General features: G+C 57.7%; 1 protein-coding gene across 2 annotated transcripts in view; it reads right to left on the bottom strand.

Moving 5' to 3' along the window:
* Positions 1-356: 356 nt before the first annotated feature.
* BBS4 (Bardet-Biedl syndrome 4) overlaps positions 357-17,915 on the bottom strand; it is a 56,344-nt gene continuing 38,785 nt past the window's right edge. The window contains exons 9-16 of one of the 2 annotated variants that reach the window (XM_064157220.1): positions 17,418-17,472; positions 13,353-13,421; positions 10,787-10,939; positions 9,842-10,013; positions 9,184-9,253; positions 3,312-3,453; positions 2,762-2,972; positions 357-659 (exon numbers count right to left, since the gene is read on the bottom strand). In XM_064157220.1, coding sequence (XP_064013290.1) covers positions 508-659; positions 2,762-2,972; positions 3,312-3,453; positions 9,184-9,253; positions 9,842-10,013; positions 10,787-10,939; positions 13,353-13,421; positions 17,418-17,472 — 1,024 coding nt within the window. In that variant the 3' untranslated portion in view covers positions 357-507. The remainder of the gene's footprint in view (positions 660-2,761; positions 2,973-3,311; positions 3,454-9,183; positions 9,254-9,841; positions 10,014-10,786; positions 10,940-13,352; positions 13,422-17,417; positions 17,473-17,915) is intronic. The other variant, XM_064157221.1, reaches the window with a different exon arrangement.

The following is a 17,915-nucleotide window of genomic DNA, read 5'->3' as shown; positions in this document are numbered from 1 at the left end:
GGCTGTGCTCCCCAGGCTCTGCACCTGCCCTGGTGAGCTCTGCTACCTTCACCCCCTCTCTGAGGGCCTCACCACTGACCTTACTACAGCCTCTGCAGGGCTTCCTCAGCCACTTAACAAACTGAAGTGTTTGATGGTCTGTGGGGTCAGGCATGCTGTGTCACTACTGCCAGCGTTTCTAACCCTGCTGGATGCCTCTGGAGGACTTACACCCACACAATGAAGACTGCCAACCCTGTGGAGGGATGGATCTCCATCCTCCAGTCCCTTGTAGTGGGCTCTGACCCAACAGCAGTACACAGACACCTCTTCTGAGCGCTGCAGCAAGCCCCCGGGCCAAAGGAGAGACCACATGCTGAGAGGAGGAACGGAAGAGCTGCATTGACACTCGGTGGCAGTGGGGTGAGGGCACCGTGCCCCAGGGGCCAGGGCAGCTGCCTTTCCCCACGGATCAGCAGGCAGCTTTGGAGATGCTCCTGCACCTGCCTGTTCTGAGCAGAGTCCATCCTACTCCTCTGCCTCCTGGCTCTGCTGCTTCCCCTTCCTCTCCTCTTCAGCCTCTGCTGGTGCCGAGGTCTCCTCGGGGCTCGTCTCTGAGCCTGACTCGGGCTCCAGCGGCAGCGAAGGAGGCTTTGCAGCAGGAGCTGCAGCTCCAGCACCTGGGGAGAGGACACAGAGTTACTGCACAGGCTTTGGCTGTTCCTTTTGCCCTTCAGGCAGAGTGGGGGTGCAGAACAACCACAGCTATGAGATACCCTCAGAGTTCTCTGCCTAGCATGAGCTCAGCCCAGCTCCTTTGTGAGTTATCCAACCAGCAGCCTCACAGTCCTCAAAGGAATTCTTTCCAGTGAGGGGGGTGAGGCACTGGCACAGGTTGCCCAGGGAGGTAGGGAAGTTGTGGATGTCCCCTCCCTGGACATGTTCAAGACCAGGATGGACAGAGCCTTGAGCAGCCTGGGCTGGTGGGAGGTGTCCCTGCCCATGGCAGAGGGTTGGAACTGAATGATCTTCAGGGTCACAGAATCACAGAGCCATCAATCTGGTTGTAGATGATAGAATCAGGCAGGCTGGAAGAGAGCTCCAGGCTCAGCCAGCCCAACCTGGCACCCAGCCCTGCCCAACCAACCAGACCATGGCACTAAGTGCCCCAGCCAGGCTTGGCTGCAACACCTCCAGCCACAGCCACTCCACCACCTCCCTGGGCAGCCCATTCCAATGCCAATCACTCTCTCTGCCAGCAACTTCCTCCTCACAGCCAGCCCAGACCTGCCCTGCCACAGCTTCAGCCTGGGTCCCCTTCTGCTGCTGCTGGCTGCCTGGCAGCAGAGCCCAACCCCAGCTGGCTACAGCCTCCCTGCAGGGTGCTGCAGACAGCAATGAGCTCTGCCCTGAGCCTCCTCTTCCAATCTCATTCAGCTGAGCTGCAGCCAGTGCAAACCTGGGAATTAGGTCACGTTTTGGAAGGGAAAACTGTTCCACTGGAGCTGGTTTATGCTCAAGCTGCAGTCAAAACCACAGCAGTGTTTTCAGCTCACAGTTCTGGCAAACTCAGGAAGAGTTCTTTGGGCAGCTGAAGTGGCTCCTTGCAGAAAAAAACCAACTCAGGACCCTTCCCTGCTGAAGCTGCTTCTATACTTAGCTTTAGGCTGACAACTGACGTTATGAATGCTGATGCTATGAAGCCCTTCTCTGTTATGGACAATGAAGTCCTTCAGGTGAGCCCTAAACTCCTGCCACAACTCATTTTTCAGCTTTTCTGGCCAAGTCTCCCCTGCATGGAAAGGTTTTTTTCCACACAAGAGAAATGGAACAGGTCCTTAGTGGTGCCAAGGAAAGAGGCCTGGACCTGCACAGGATTCACCTCAGAAGAGGGCAGGGCACAAGCCAAGCTCAGGAGGTTCAACAAGAGCAAGGGCAAGGTCCTGCAGCTGGAGTGAGGCAATGCCAAGCACCAATCCAGGCTGGGCAGTGCCAGGCTGGAGAGCAGCCCTGAGGAGAGGCGCTTGGGGGTGCTGCTGGAGGAGAAGCTGCACAGGAGCCAGCAGTGTGCACTGGCAGCCCAGAAAGCCAAGCAGAGGCTGGGCTGCAGCAGCAGCAGTGTGGCCAGCAGGGCCAGGGAGGGGATTCTGCCCCTCTGCTCTGCTCTGCTGAGAGCCCACCTGGAGTGCTGCATCCAGCTCTGGAGCCCCTGGGCCAAGAGGGCTGTGGAGATGCTGGAGAGTGTCCAGAGCAGGGCCAGGAGGATGCTGAGAGGCTGCAGCAGCTCTGCTGTGAGCACAGCCTGAAAGAGTTGGGGCTGTGCAGGCTGGAGCAGAGGAGGCTCCCAGGGGACCTTCTTGTGGCCTTCCAGGATCTGAAGGGGGCTCCAAAAAAGCTGGGGAGGGACTTTTGAGGGTGTGAGGGAGTGTCAGGAGTGGGGGGAATGGAGCAAAGGTGGAGGTGGGGAGAGTGAGGCTGGAGGGGAGGAGGAAGTTGTTGAGCAGGAGAGTGGTGAGAGGCTGGAATGGGTTGCCCAGGGAGGGGGTTGAGTCCCCATGGCTGGAGGTGTTTGAGGCCAGGCTGGCTGAGGCTGTGGTCAGGCTGCTCTAGGGTAGGGTGTCCCTGGGCATGGCAGGGGGCTTGGAACTGCCTGATCCTTGTGCTCCCTTCCAACCCTGCCTGACTCTGTGATTCTATGACCTCCTGTCTCTACTCAAAGGCAGAGAGATTTCTCTTCTCCCCTCCCACAGCCCCACCTTAGAGAGCAGCACAGGAGCAGTACCTGTGGGGAGCTGCATGGTTTTCCCATACCCAGCAGCTGAGGACATGGCTTGCCCCAGGGCCTGGTTAGAGCCCAGGGGCTGCTGAGTGCTGGAGGACTTCCCTGTGCCCGCAGCTTTCTGCTTGGATTTAGACTCTTTAGAAGGCTTTGTCCAGACCAGGCTCTCCCCAACCTGCAGGGCAACTCCCATCTTCTGGGCAACTTCCACCATCTGCTCAAGAAGCAAAAGGAGGAGACCACTGTAAAGAAGAATACTTCAGACAACAACAAAGCCAACAACAGCACCACAAAACCCAGCCCAAAAACCCGAGAGCCTGCAGGGCTGGTTACTGCCTGGCTGCTCCAGGGAAGCATCTCTGCTAATTCACTCCCTTAATTAAGAGGGAGTCTTGTCTTGCTGTGCACTGATTGAAGGACTGGGCTTCAAAGAGCAGAGCAGCAGCAGCAGCTCAGCAGGGGAGATCTCCTCGGCAGAACTTCTCCCCCATCGTTGCACAGCAGAGTCCCTCCCCACCTGCTGCACAGCTGCTTGGCTCCCGCTGGCACCTACCTCAGGGTCAAAGTCAGGAGTGCTGCTCTCCTTCAAAGCATTGACCTTCCTCTCCATCTCCTGGTACTGGCAGAGGGCTCCCTTCTTGTCCCCCTGGTTGTAGAGCAGCACAGCGTAGTTGAGGTTGATCAGGGGGTTGGACCTGCAGCAGACACACAGAGCAGGCAGTGCTCGCGGTGGGAACGCTCCTGGCTTATGGCAAGGGTCACAGACTGCCTGGCTTGGGAGGGACCCTCAAAGGGCATCTTCTCCAACTGCCCTGCACTCACCAAGGGCACCTCCATCTAGAGCAGGTTGCTCAGAGCTCCATCAAGTTTGACCTCAAATGTCTCCAGGCACAGAGCCTCAACCACAGCCCTGGGCAGCCTGTGCCAGTCTCTCCCCACCCTGTGCACAGCTTCCTCCTCATGTCCAGCCTAATTCTGCCCTGTTCCAACCCCAAACCACTGCCCTCATCCTGCCCCTGCAGGCCCTTCTCAACAGTCCCTCCTCAGCCTCTCTGTAGGTTGCCCCTTGGATAGTGAAATGGAGCTCTAAGATCCCCCTGGAGCCTTCTCCTCTCCAGGCTGAACAGCCCCAACTCTGTCCCCATAGGAGAGGGGCTCCAGCCCTCTGATCAGCCTCCTCTGGACCCACTCCAGCAGTGCTGTGCCCAAGCAGCCAAGCGTGGGGATGCAACAGAGTCCCACACGCTTGGTGAGGGAGCTGGTGCCTGAGCTCAGCAGAGCATCCCCGCACCAGTGGGTGCTGCTTGGCTCAGCCCTGCGAGGCTCTCCTCTGCAGCAGCCACTTCTTTGCATGCAGGCACCATCCCAGCACTGCCTCTAGCGAGTGCCAGCCCTCACATCCAGGTGAGCTTAGTGAAGGCTGATCTCTGCTCTGGCTCCTAGGAGAGCAGCTTGCCATGGACAGAGCAGAATGACTTCACACAGACCTGTTCTGCACAGCAGATTTCCTTCTGCCACAGCCAGGAGTGTGAGCAAACTACACCAGGGGGGAAGTCTGCAAATGGCACCAAGCTGGGTGGCAGTGTTGATCTGCTGCAGGGCTGGGAGGCTCTACAGGGGGATCTGGACAGGCTGGATCCATGGGCCAAGGCCAACGGGATGAGGTTATCACAGTATCACCAAGGTTGGAAGAGACCTCACAGCTCATCAAGTCCAACCCTTTAGCACAGAGCTCAAGGCCAGACCATGGCACCAAGTGCCACGTCCAGTCCTGCCTTGAACAGCTCCAGGGACGGCGACTCCACCACCTCCCCGGGCAGCCCATTCCAGTGTCCAATGACTCTCTCAGGGAAGAACTTTCTCCTCACCTCCAGCCTAAATCTCCCCTGGCACAGCCTGAGGCTGTGTCCTCTCCTTCTGGTGCTGGCCACCTGAGAGAAGAGAGCAACCTCCTCCTGGCCACAACCTCCCCTCAGGTAGCTGTAGACAGCAATGAGGTCTGCCCTGAGCCTCCTCTTCTCCAGGCTAACCAATCCCAGCTCCCTCAGCCTCTCCTCGTAGGGCTGTGCTCAAGGCCTCTCCCCAGCCTCGTTGCCCTTCTCTGGACACGCTCAAGCATCTCAATGTCCCTCCTAAACTGGGGGGCCCAGAACTGAACACAGCACTCAAGGTGTGGTCTAACCAGTGCAGAGCACAGGGGCAGAATGACCTCCCTGCTCCTGCTGGCCACACCATTGCTGATGCAGGCCAGGATGCCACTGGCTCTCTTGGCCACCTGGGCACACTGCTGGCTCATGTTCAGGTGGGTATCAATCAGCACCCCCAGATCCCTCTCTGTCTGGCTGCTCTCAGGGGCTTTGTGCTCCGCGCAGCGGCCGTGAGTGCGCAGCTGCTGCCCCCTGGCGGAGCGGCGCTGGCACAGCAGAGCCACCCCAGCGCTCCGCACCCGCGCTGCGAGCGCCACCTGCGGGCCACGCCGCTCCCCCGCGGGACCTCAGCACGGAGCCGCTGCGCTGCGGAGGGCGGAGGGGACCTCCGAGGCGGCCAAGCCCAGCTGCTGGCCCGGGGCTCGGTGGCAGCGCTGCTGCCGAGCCGCAGGACCGCGTCCCCCAGCACCGCACCCACGCCGCGGTTCAGCCCCCGCAGCGATGCCAGCGCTGCAGGAAAGGCGAGAGCTGAGAGCAGCGCTCCTAACCGCGGGCTTGCCTCCGCTGAGGAGCTGCAACACGGAGCTCACAAACCCTCCGGGCTGCCTTTGCCACAGCAAAGGAAGTAACACGGGTCGGGGGGTGGGGGGGAAGGAAGAAATAATCCAAACCCTCTGCTAAAAAGAAGAAGGCAAAAAAGGGAGAAAAAGGCAAAAGAAAGCACAAAAGACTCCCAAACCCACCCAGTTCCCACATTCATGGAACTCTCCTGAGCTGATTTGCCTGCAAGAGCTGAGGAGCAACGTGGCAGAGCAACAGGCAACAGCTAAAGGAGCACAGGCAGAGGACAGCTGGGAGCTAGGACCAGCCCTAACCAGCTCCTTCTTGCCAGGACTTTCCCACGATGCTTCCCATGCCAGACCCCAGCAGGGTGCCCAGGCCAAGTGTCACAGCCCTGCTCTGAAAGTGTTTCTGGCAATGGAACCAACCACAGCCAGCCAGAGGGCTCAGAACCTGCCACCAGAGAGAGGCTGTGGGGACAAGGGAGGGTGAGTCCCCGGGAGGGCATTGTGCCGCTCTGCTGTGCTCTGCTCAGACCCCTCCCGCAGTGCTGGGGCAGCTCTGCAGCCATCAGCACAGACAGGGACCTGCTGCAGCAGGGCCAGAGGAGGCCACAGCAGTGCTGGCAGGGCTGGAAGGGCTCTGCTGTGAGGCCAGGCTGGGACAGTTCTGCTTGGTCCTCTCTGGGAGAGGAGAAGGCTGCAGGGAGACGTTCTGGTGGCCTCTGAGTGCTTCAAGAGGTGATCAGAGAGCTGGGGACAGTTATGAGCAGGGCCTGTGGTGACAGGACAAGGGGGGATGGTTTGAACTGCAAGAGGGAGGCCCAGACTGGAGAGGAGGTTTGACACTGAAGGGTGGGTGAGACCCTGGCCCAGGATGCTGGAACTGCTCCAGGTGAGGTTGTTTGTGGCTCTGAGCAACCTGCTGCCGTTGCAGATGTCCCTGCTGACTGCAGGGATGACCTCTAAAGGTCCCTTCCAGCCCCAACCACTCTGTGATCCTATGCCCTGGATTCAGACACACAATAACCATCCAGAACAGGTCCTGTCAGCTGAGCAGGCCTGCCAGCGCCTGCCCACGGCTCCCAGTGGGCTCTGCCAGCTGCCACTCACTGCAGCTTTGATGAGCTTTGACTTTTCCACTCAGACTGTGGAGCTGCAGCGTCAGGGAACCACCAAAAGTGCTTCAGCAGAACTGCAGAGCTGAGTTCCTGCCCCTTCTCTTGCACCAAAGCTGCCCAGGAGTGCTCTGAGCAGCCACCAAGGTCCTGGCTAGCTGGGGAAGGCTGATCAGGAGGGCCAGGGAAAGGACTCCTTCAATCCTGGAGTGGTTTGGGTTGGGAGGGAGCTCCAAAGCTCACCCAGCCCAGCCCCCTGCACTCAGCAGGGACATCCTCCACTAGAGCAGGCTGCTCACAGCCTTCTCCAGCCTCACCCTGACTATCTCCAGCCATGGGGCCTCAACCCCCTCCCTGGGCAGCCTGCTGCAGTGTCCCAGCAGCCTCCTGCAGCAGAACTTGTTCCTCACGAGTCAGAAGGACTTTGTGGTGTTGGCAGAAATGGCCAAAGCACAGCTGCAAAGCTGCCTGCAATCTGTGGTTGCTGGAGTCCTGCAGCAGGCTGCACAGACAGGCTGTGGAGTCTCCTGCTCTGGAGAGATTCCAACCCCACCTGGGCACTGTGATCCTGGGCAAGCTGCTGTGGGTGCCCTGCTTTAGCAGGGGGGTTGGACTGGATGATCCCCAGAGGTCCCTTCCCACCCAACCATGCTGGGATCCTGTGAAACTACTCTCCCACAGCAATACACTGCTGTGCTCAGCACTGCTCAGGCCACCCCTGCAGTGCTGTGTCCAGCTCTGGGCTCCTCCATTGCAGAGAGATGCTGAGGTGCTGGAAGGTGTCTGGAGAAGAGCAGCAAGGCTGGGGAGGGGCCTGGAGCACAGCCCTGTGAGGAGAGGCTGAGGGAGCTGGGGGGGTGCAGCCTGCAGCAGAGGAGGCTCAGGGCAGAGCTCATTGCTGCCTGCAGCTGCCTGCAGGGAGGCTGTAGCCAGCTGGGGTTGGGCTCTGCTGCCAGGCAGCCAGCAGCAGAAGAAGGGGACCCAGGCTGAAGCTGTGGCAGGGCAGGTCTGGGCTGGCTGTGAGGAGGAAGAGCCAGAACCTGTGGGTTCAAGAGCCAGAACCTGTGGGTTTAAGAGCCAGAACCTGTGAGTTCAAGAGCCACAACCTGTGGGTTTAAGAGCCAGAACCTGTGAGTTCAAGAGCCACAACCTGTGGGTTCAAGAGCCAGAACCTGTGAGTTCAAGAGCCAGAACCTGTGGGTTTAAGACCCACAACCTGTGGGTTCAAGAGCCACAACCTGTGAGTTTAAGAGCCAGAACCTGTGAGTTCAAGAGCCACAACCTGTGGGTTCAAGAGCCACAACCTGTGAGTTCAAGAGCCACAACCTGTAGGTTTAATAGCCACAACCTGTGGGTTCAAGAGCCAGAACCTGTGAGTTCAAGAGCCACAACCTGTGAGTTCAAGAGCCACAACCTGTGGGTTCAAGAGCCAGAACCTGTGAGTTCAAGAGCCACAACCTGTGGGTTCAAGAGCCAGAACCTGTGGGTTCAAGAGCCACAACCTGTGGGTTCAAGAGCTCACCTGCAAAGACAGTGCTCCCAAACTGGGGGAGAAGTGACCATGCTGCTCCCCTTCTCAGGCTTTATGCCAACTTCCTGGCCTCATTCTCCCAGCTGAAATCCTCCCTCTGCCCAGTTTAGAACAGGCTGAAGCATCTCACTGCTCGCTTTTGGGTTATGAAACAGGCAGGGCTGCCTGGTTTTGCCTCTGTTGAATCTGCTCCATGGTGTATAAATAACTTCACTGAAAGGAGGCCTGGAATCCAAAGCCATCACCACTGACTCACTAACCAAACAGCAGAAGGAAAACCAGCTCTGGGCTGCTCTGCAAGAAAACTTCTCTGGCATTTTTCAGTTGGCTGAAATCCTTAAACACCACCACCACCACCACAAAATGTGGTTTTAAAGCTGCCACTTGCACAGCAACAGGACAAAAATATTTCCCTGCTGCCAGCCATTGAGGGGGCATTAAGAGGAGTGTGGCCAGCAGAGCCAGAGAGGTTCTCCTCCCCCTCTACTCCACCCTAGTGAGGGCCCACCTGGAATACTGCATCCAGTTCTGGGCTCCCCTGTTCAAAAGGGACAGGGAGAGAGTCCAAGGGAGGGCTAAAAGGATGCTGCAGGGGCTGGAGCACTGCCTGATGAGGAGAGGCTGAGTTCCCTGGGGCTGATTAGTCTGGAGAGGAGAAGGCTGAGAGGGGATCTGAGCAATGTGACCTGAGGGGTAGGGGTCAGGGGACAGCCTCTGCTCACTTGGGCCCTGGCACAGGACAAGAAGCAAGGGATGGAAACTACAGCACAGGAGGTTCCAGCTCAACATGAGGAAGAACTTCTTTACTGTAAGGGTCCCAGAGCCTGGCACAGGCTGCCCAGAAAGGCTGTAGAGTCTCCTTCTCTGGAGCCTTTCCAGCCCTGTCTGGATGTGTTCCTGTGCGACCTGCACTGGATTTTCTGGTCTTGCTCTGGCAGGGAAGTTGGACTGAAAGCTCTGCAAAGGTCCCTTCCAGCCCCTAACATCCTGTGAGCCTGTGAAAGCAGACCAAGGGACAAAGCCTGCCCAGGAAACCAGGCAGAGGGAGGCCCAGCAGATGACAACTTACTTGTCCAGGGCTGCTGCTTGCTCGTAGGAACGTTTGGCGTTCTCAGCGTCGTCCAGGTTGGTGAGAGCCACTGCAGCAGAGCACAAGGAACACACCTGGGGTGGTGCTTCACAAGGCTGCTGCCACCACTGACCCTGCTAACGTCACTTCTGTCTTGCTTGACCCCAGAAATGCCCAGTGCTGGAAATCCACACCCTAGGCAACCCAAACTCCTAGGTGTAGGAAGGCTTCTCCAGTGTTCAATCTGCGTCTGACTGCAGTTCAGCACGGCAAGAGGACAGCCTCTTTCTGCCTCTCAGTGAGCTGCTTGGTGCAGCCTTCACCCACTTCTGCCTCTAAAATCATAGAAGCATCAAATCCCTTCAGATGGAAAAGTCCTTTCAGCTCATCCAGCCCAACCAAGGCTGGGGCTAAGCCATGGCTCTCAGCACCACAGCTCTGTGTCTTTAGAACACCTTCCAGGGACAGGCACTCAACCACCTCCCTGGGCAGCCTGTGCCAGGTTTTGAGAAGCCTTCCAGTGAAGAATTTTTCTTCTGATGTCCCACCTGAACCTTCCCTGGTGCAACCTGAGGCCATTTCCTCTTGTCCTCCCCCTGGTTCCTAGGGAGAGGAGAGCAGCCCCAGGGGCCACATCCCCTGCTGCACACAGGTGTACCTGCAAGGAGCATGTAGAGCTCTCCCATCTTGGGCTGGAAGCTGATGGCAGCACTCAGGAAGTGGAAAGCAGATGCATACTGCTGCAGGGTGAGGTGCACCAAGCCCAGATTGTACAAGATCTTCCAGTCAAAGGGAGCCAAGTAGTTGGCCCGCTTCAGGCAACTGATAGCCTTCAAGAAAGGAACAAATGTGCTGTATGGAAAGGGTGAACGCCCCTGGGGGGTGGTCAGAACCTCACCCCAGGTCCTTCTGACTCCTCCCGGGGAGAGGCTCTGAACCTGGCCCCAGGTGTAGTGCTTAGCCCACTCCCACTTGCTGTCTACCCCCCTATATAGAGAGGAACTGCCTGTTTCTCTCTCTCTTGCCCTGCCTGCCTGGTAGCACTGCCCCGGTTCCTGCTGCTCCTGTCTCACCACGTGGTGGACAGATCTGAGTCTACCTCCATCCACTGCCATCAATCTGGTCGTAGATGATAGAATCACTCAGGCTGGAAGAGAGCTCCAGGCTCAGCCAGCCCAACCTAGCACCCAGCCCTGCCCAACCAACCAGACCATGGCACTAAGTGCCCCAGCCAGGCTTGGCTGCAACACCTCCAGCCACAGCCACTCCACCACCTCCCTGGGCAGCCCATTCCAGTGCCAATCACTCTCTCTGCCAGCAACTTCCTCCTCACAGCCAGCCCAGACCTGCCCTGCCACAGCTTCAGCCTGGGTCCCCTTCTGCTGCTGGCTGCCTGGCAGCAGAGCCCAACCCCAGCTGGCTACAGCCTCCCTGCAGGCAGCTGCAGACAGCAATGAGCTCTGCCCTGAGCCTCCTCTTCTGCAGGCTGCACCCCCCCAGCTCCCTCAGCCTCTCCTCATGTGATCTTCAGGGTCCCCTCCCCCCAGCCCACCCGCTGAGGCTGGAGCCGCGGTGCTGGCAGCAGCTGCAGGGGCACACTCACAGCTACGTATTTCTTCTTGCCGTAGAAGCACATCCCGATGTTGTTCCACAGCTGGGGGCTCTCGGGGACTGCAGTGGCCACCACCTTGTACTTGGACAGGGCCACATCAAAGTCTCCATGGGCCTGCATCATGCTGCCAGCTGCCAAGGTAGCCTTGGAGAGAAGAGAAGGGTGAGCAGCTGAGGAAGTGAAGCTTCCCCAAGAGAGCATGGGGGCAGAATGACCAAACCAAAGGCACCTCAAGAGCAAACAGTTAGCTCTGGCAGGGGCTTTCTTCTAGGGGCTGCCAAGGCCAAGAGTCAGGAGAAGATGAGGACTCCAGAATCACACAATGAAGTAAAGGAGAGACTTGAGTCCACTTCTTCCTGCACTCTCCTGATCATAACTGCTAGGGAAGCACTGCAAAGTGACCAGCATAGGTTAGGAGCTGACCTGATGGAAAGCAGCTCTATGGAGAAGGACCTTGGAGTCCTGGTGGGTAACAAATTACCCACAGGACAGCAGTGTGCCCCTGTGGCCAAGGAGGCAAATGATCTCCCTCAGCATGTGAAGAGTGTGGGCAGCAGATCAAAGCAGGTTCTCCTTCCCCTCTGCTCTGCCCTGCTGAGACCACATCTGGATGCTTGTGTCCAGTTCTGGGCTCCCCAGTTTGAGGGGCACAGGGATATGCCAGAGTCTGGTGGAGGGTGCTCAAGGGACTGACCTGTCTGATGAGGAAAGGCTGAGAGCCCTGGGGCTGGTCAGGCTAGAGAAGAGCAGCCTCAGAGGGCATCTCTTTGATGCCTACAAACACCTGAGGGGCGAGGGGCAAGAGGGGGCCAGGTTCTTGTCAGTGGTGCCCAGTGACAGCACAATGGGCACAAGCTGGAACCCAGGAGGTTCCCCCTCAACATGAGGAGAAACTTCTTTGCTGTGAGGGTGCTGGAGGCCTGGAGCAGGCTGCCCAGAGAGGCTGTGGAGACTCCTTCCCTGGAGACTTTCCAACCCCACCTGGATGTGTTCCTGGGTGACCTGCCCTGGCAGTGCAGGTGGACTGGATGATCTCTGAAGGTCCCTTCCAACCCCTGGCATTCCATGACATGGGTATGTTTGAGGTGCCAGCAGTATCTCCTAGAGCCTGAGCCCCAGGGAAGTTCTGTGCACTAAGAAACTCCTTTCCCAAGCAGCAGAGGCAGGAACAGGGCTGGTGCCAGAGAAGCAGAGCAAAGCCAGCCCAGTTCACACCAGCTGCCTGGTGCTGCTAATGAATGGATATATGCAGGGGGGAAAAACCCACAGTGATTCCAGCAGGCTATATTTAACCCACTCTGGTGCAGAAATTCCACAGTGACAAGCAAGCTTTGGAAGTGTGAAGGTGTCCAAGGTGCTTGCACAAGGCCCTCGGCTGTGTCAGCCACAGCCTGCAGCACTCCAGGCCATGGAACCACAGTACTGAATCACACAACTGGCAGGGCTGGAAGAGGCCTCAGGCATCATCCAGCTCCATGGGCAGGGACACCTCACACTAGAGCAGGCTGCTCAGAGCCACATCCAGCCTGGCCTTAAATACCTCCAGGCATGAGGCTTCCACCACCTCCCTGGGCAAGCTGTGCCAGGCTCTCACCACCCTCATGCTCAACAACTTCCTCCTCACCTCCAGTCTGAACCTACTCACTTCTTGTTCTGCTCCATTCCCCCCAGTCCTATCCCTACCTGACAGCCTAAAAGGTCCCTCCCAGCTTTCTTGTAGTCCCCTTCAGATCCCTGAAAGCCACAATAAGGTCTCCTTGGAGCCTCCTCTGCTCCAGCCTGCACAGCCCCACCTCTCTCAGCCTGTGCTCACAGCAGAGCAGCTCCAGCCCTCTGCTCATCCTCGTGGCCCTGCTCTGGACACCTTCCAGCACCTCCAGCTCTTTCCTGTCCCAGAGGCTTCAGAACTGGCCACAGTGCTCCAGGTGGGGTCTCAGCAGAGTGCAGCAGAGGGGCAGAATCCCCTCCCTCACCCTGCTGCCCACACTGCTCTTGCTGCAGCAGGCTTTGCTGGCTCTCTGGGCTGCAAGTGCACACTGCTGGCTCAGGTGAGGCTTCTCATCCCCCAGCACCCCCAACAAAGGACAGGAAGGCAGAGGGAAAGTCAGTGACATGCCTAAAAAAGGGAAGCAGCTTCACAAGCAGGATTGAAACCCAGATGCCAGGCTCAGCTTCCCAAAGCAGAGCCAAGGGAAATGAAGCATCTAAGAAGCCTTTCCTTCCCAAGCCAATTCCACCTGGCTCTGCTGTAACTTCAGCTTACAAACCAAAGGGATCAATTTCACACCCTCTGTGCTGCCTCTTCCCCTCCTTCTGTCTCCACACACCCCCAAAATCACAGAGTGGTAGGGGCTGGAAGGGACCTCTGAAGCCCAACCCCCCTGCCAGAGCAGCCCACCCAGGGACAAGCCCCAGAGATGCACTTCAGAGTTAAGCTTTTTTGGGAATGCTCCTTTCCAGCCTCTGCTGGCTGAGCCCTGGGCTGGAGAAGGCAAAGCCCCGATGCTGGGATGAGCTTTAAGAGTTGTCTCCTCATCATTTCCACTCCTCCCCATACCTTGTAGTTGCCTGGCTCATAAGTAAGTGCGTTTCCAAGGTGTTCAAAGGCCCTCTGATAATCCCCCAGCTGGGAAAAGAAGTAAACAAGCATCAGAAACTCAGAATAAGGGGGGCTGGGAAGCAGGGCTGGAGGTGTCAGAAGCAGCCCACACGCTCTGTGGGTGCCAGGCTGCCTGATTCAGCTCCAGCAGAGATTCAGAGCAGTGCATTTCCCCCCTGCCGCCACCAGGCACCTGCTCGCGTTTGCTGGTGCAGGAAGCACAGCCCCAGGATGTGCTTTGTTGGGCTGCATTTGCTGTGCTGACCCAAACCAAGCTCTCCACATAGCCTGGGCTCGGAATTTCCCACGTGGGGGCAAGCTCTGGGTTGACAGTCACAGAGGCACAGAACAGTTTGGGCTGGGAGGGAGCTCCAAAGCTCACCCAGCCCAAGCCCTGCACTTAGCAGAGACATCTCCACCAGAGCAGGTTGCTCACAGCCTTCTGCAGCCTCACCTTGAGCATCTCCAGCCATGGGGCCTCAACCCCCTCCCTGGGCAGCCTGTGGCAGTGTTGCAGCAGCCTCCTGCTGCACAACTTGTTCCTCACATCCACTCTCAGTCTGCTCTGCTCTCATTTCCAACCACTGCCCCTGCTGCTGTCCCTGCAGGCCTTTGGGCACAGTCCCTCTGCAGCCTCTTGCAGCCCCTGCAGCAATTGGAAGGTTGCTCTAAGGTCCCCCCAGAGCCTGCCCTTCTGCAGGCTGAACAACCCCAGATCTCTCAGCCTGTCCTCAGAGGAGAGGTGCTCCAGCTCTTTGATCATCTTCATGGCCTCCTCTGGACCCTCTCCATCAGGTCCATGTCCTTCCTGCGTTGAGGGCTCCAGAGCTGGATGCAGTTCTCCAGGTGAGGTCTCACCAAGGCAGAGTTAAGTGGCAGAACCACCAACCACCTCTTTCCATCTGCTGTCCTTTCCACCTCCTTCTCTCCCAGCAGGCTCCAGACAGCCACTCCTTGCTTTCCTCACCACAGCTTCCCCACTGCCCAGAGCACTCTTCTCAGAGGAGAAAGTCCTCCCTTGTGTTCTCACGGACTGCAGGTGCCAGTGGGCCTGGCTGTGCCCAGGGGTCAGCACATGGCTGCTGAGACTCACCCAAATCCTACTGTTTTCAACTGAGCATTGCCAGAAATGTGCCAGCCTAGCCAGGGTACAACTCTGGATCCCAGAGTCCTTTCTGTGGACACAGAAATTGAGGAGAAGCCCACCTGCCACTCCAGACCTTGTGCTGCTGCATCAGAGCACACCCCACCTGCAACTACTGGCCAGAGGAAAGCTCCAGAAGCATCTGCAGAGCTCTCCTGGACCCAGGGCCATGACAAACCAACAAATGAATCACAGCCCAGGGACCTGGGGGCTAAGGTCCTGCACCTGAGTCAGGGCAAACCCAAGCACAGAGCCAGGCTGGGCAGGGAATGGACAGAGAGCAGCACTGAGAAGCACTTGGGGGTGCTGGGGGATGAGAAGCTCAACATGAGGCAGCAATGTGCACTCCCAGCCCAGAGCCAGCCCTGTCCTGGGCTGATCTTCAGCAGGGTGGGCAGCAGGGGCAGGGAGGGGATTCTGCTCCTCTGCTCCACTCTGCTGAGAGCCTCCCTGCAGTGCTGGGGCAGCTCTGCAGTCCTCAGTGCAAGAAGGACATGAGACTGTTAGAGCAGGCCAGAGGAGGCCACAAGGGTGAGCAGGGGCTGAAGCCTTTCTCCTGTGAAGGCAGGCTGAGAGAGCTGGGGTTGTCCAGGCTGGAGAAGAGAGACATTATGGCAGCCTTCTGGTGTTGGAAGGGGGCTACAGCAGAGCTGGAGAGAGACTTCTGAGCTTTAGGCTGGAAAAAGCTGAGTTCAGGATATTAGGAGGAAATTCTTCCCTGTGAGGGTGGTGAGGTACTGGGACAGGTTGCCCAGAGAAGCTGTGGAGCCTCCAAGCCTGGCAATGTTCCAAGCCAGGTGGGATGAGACCTTGAGCATCCTGGGCTAGTGGGAGGTGTCCCTGCCCATGGCAGGGGGTTGGAACTGGATGATTTTGAAGGTCCCTTTCAACCCAACCCATTCTCTGCTCTTATGATACGACTCTAAAGGGTAAATGTTCTACTCATGCTGCTTCTCTCTTACTCCTCCCTCATACTCCCTTCTAACTCCACACAGACCCACTGAAGGCATCCAAGGCTCCTGCTGAAAGTCTCTGACTGGAGAGAAAAGAGATTTCTTTCCAGACCTGTATTTAGAATCACAGAATCAGGCAGGGTTGGAAGGGAGCACAAGGAGCAGCCAGTTCCAACCCCCTGCCATGCCCAGGGGCACCCTACCCTAGAGCAGGCTGCAGCAGCTCTGCTGTGAGCAGAGACTGTGGAGACTGGAATGGGCTGCCCGGGGAGGTGGTGGAGTCGCCGTCCCTGGAGCTGTTCAAGGCAGGACTGGACGTGGCACTTGGTGCCATGGTCTGGCCTTGAGCTCTGTGCTAAAGGGTTGGGCTTGATGAGCTGTGAGGTCTCTTCCAACCCTGATGATACTGTGATAAAGAGTTGGGGCTGTGCAGGCTGGAGCAGAGGAGGCTCCCAGGGGACCTTCTGGTGGCCTTCCAGGATCTGAAGGGGGCTCCAAAAAAGCTGGGGAGGGACTTTGGAGGCTGTGAGGGAGTGTCAGGAGTGGGGGGAATGGAGCAAAGGTGGAGGTGGGGAGAGTGAGGCTGGAGGGGAGGAGGAAGTTGTTGAGCAGGAGAGTGGTGAGAGGCTGGAATGGGTTGCCCAGGGAGGGGGTTGAGGCCCCATGGCTGGAGGTGTTTAAGGCCAGGCTGGCTGAGGCTGTGGTCAGGCTGCTCTAGGGTAGGGTGTCCCTGGGCATGGCAGGGGGGCTGGAACTGGCTGCTCCTTGTGCTCCCTTCCAGCCCTGCCTGACTCTATCATTCAGATCCTCCTTCCCCTAGATCCTACAGCCCCCAGGGCTGCGCCTGCCTTTGTGATTTAAATCGATCCCCATTTCTTTCCCGGGGGCATGACCAGGGAGGATTTCAGGGCTGCATGGCTGCTGCTCCAGCAAGAAGGCCAAGACTGGTGGTGTTCTGTTTGACTGGGAGGATTTACCAGAGAATTAGGGTGCTTGCCAGGCTGAATCCCTGCTCTGGCTCAGCTCCAACTTGCTGTTAGCAGCAACAAGGAGGGGGGAAAGGAGATAGAGAAAAACAAGCTCTGGGGTGGTAAATGTGCTCTGTACAGAAACGACCTCCAAGCTCAGCCAGTCTGGAACTCTGCCAAGGCTGCTGCTAAACCTTGGCCCTGAGCACCATCCAAAGAAGTTGTGGAGGCTCCAAACCTGGTAATCTTCAAAGCCAGGTTTTGCCTGGGGCTCTAAAACACCTACTGCAAAACATCTCCAGGGGTGGGGACTCAACCACCTCCCCGGGCAGCCTGTTTCAGGCTTTCAGTGAAAAAGCTTCTTCCAATGCTCAACCTAAACCTCCCCTGGGGGAACCTGAGGCCATTTCCTCTCCTTGCACCACTTCTTGCAGGGGAGAAGAGACAGACACCCATGTAAACATCTCCAGGGGTGGGGACTCAACCACCTCCCCGGGCAGCCTGTTTCAGCCTCTGAGAAGCCTCTCAGTGAAAAAGTTTCTTCCAATGCCCAACCTAAACCTCCCCTGGGGGAACTTGAGGCCATTTCCTCTCCTTGCACCACTTCTTGCAGGGCAGAAGAGACAGACACCCATGTCACAGGTAGGTGGGTAGGAAATGACTCTAGAGAACATCCCCTGGTCATGTTAAACTAGAGAAGAGCAGACTGAGAGTGGGGTTTAAGAACAGGTTCTGCATCATAAGGCAAGAGGTTGTCCAGGGAGGTAGTTGCAGCACCTGGAGATATGGAAGGTGAGGCTGGAGAAGGCTGTGAGCAAACTGCTCTAGTGGAGGATGTCCCTGCTGAGTGCAGGGGGTTGGACTGGATGGGCTCTGGAGGTCCCTCCCAGCCCAAACTGCTCTCAGGATTCTTTGCTTTCGAAAGGAAGTTGCTGCACCAACAAAGAGCCTTCAGTACCTGCAGGTAAAGCAAGCCCAGGGTTGTAAGCAGCTCTGTGTTCTCGGGAGAAAACCTGCAACACAAAAGGCAGGGAGGTTAGAAGCTGCTTGTGAACCCTTCTAGGAGGAGGGCAGGGAGAGGCTGGGGCTGGGCTGCTGCACTGGCACCGCCGGCGGCCAGCAGCTGCTGCTGTGAAGCACAACTCTCAGCAGCACTGCCAGAGCAGGGCATGCTTACACCTCAGCTCCCCAGAGGTCTTCTGGGCACAGAGGGGAAGTGAGCACAGCTCTCTGGGAGCGAGCTGGGTGCATAATAAGATCAAGTTAAGCTTCAACTGGAGCCTGCACCAGTGACCTGGAAACACAAGCTGAGATCTTCCACCGGCTCCCATAGAAACCGCCTTAGAAACCCAGCCCCAGCCCTCAGCAGTCCTGGGGGGGGGGGCTGCACACTCTCAGCACCAGGCTTTGTGCTCCCCCTGTCACAAAGCAGGTTTGCCAGCCCAGCTCTGGGCTG

The sequence above is a fragment of the Pogoniulus pusillus genome, chromosome 17, assembly GCF_015220805.1.
Source record: "Pogoniulus pusillus isolate bPogPus1 chromosome 17, bPogPus1.pri, whole genome shotgun sequence".
NCBI lineage: Eukaryota > Metazoa > Chordata > Aves > Piciformes > Lybiidae > Pogoniulus > Pogoniulus pusillus.
Note: the sequence above shows the minus strand (reverse complement) of the source record. Positions and strands in the feature narration are given on the sequence as shown.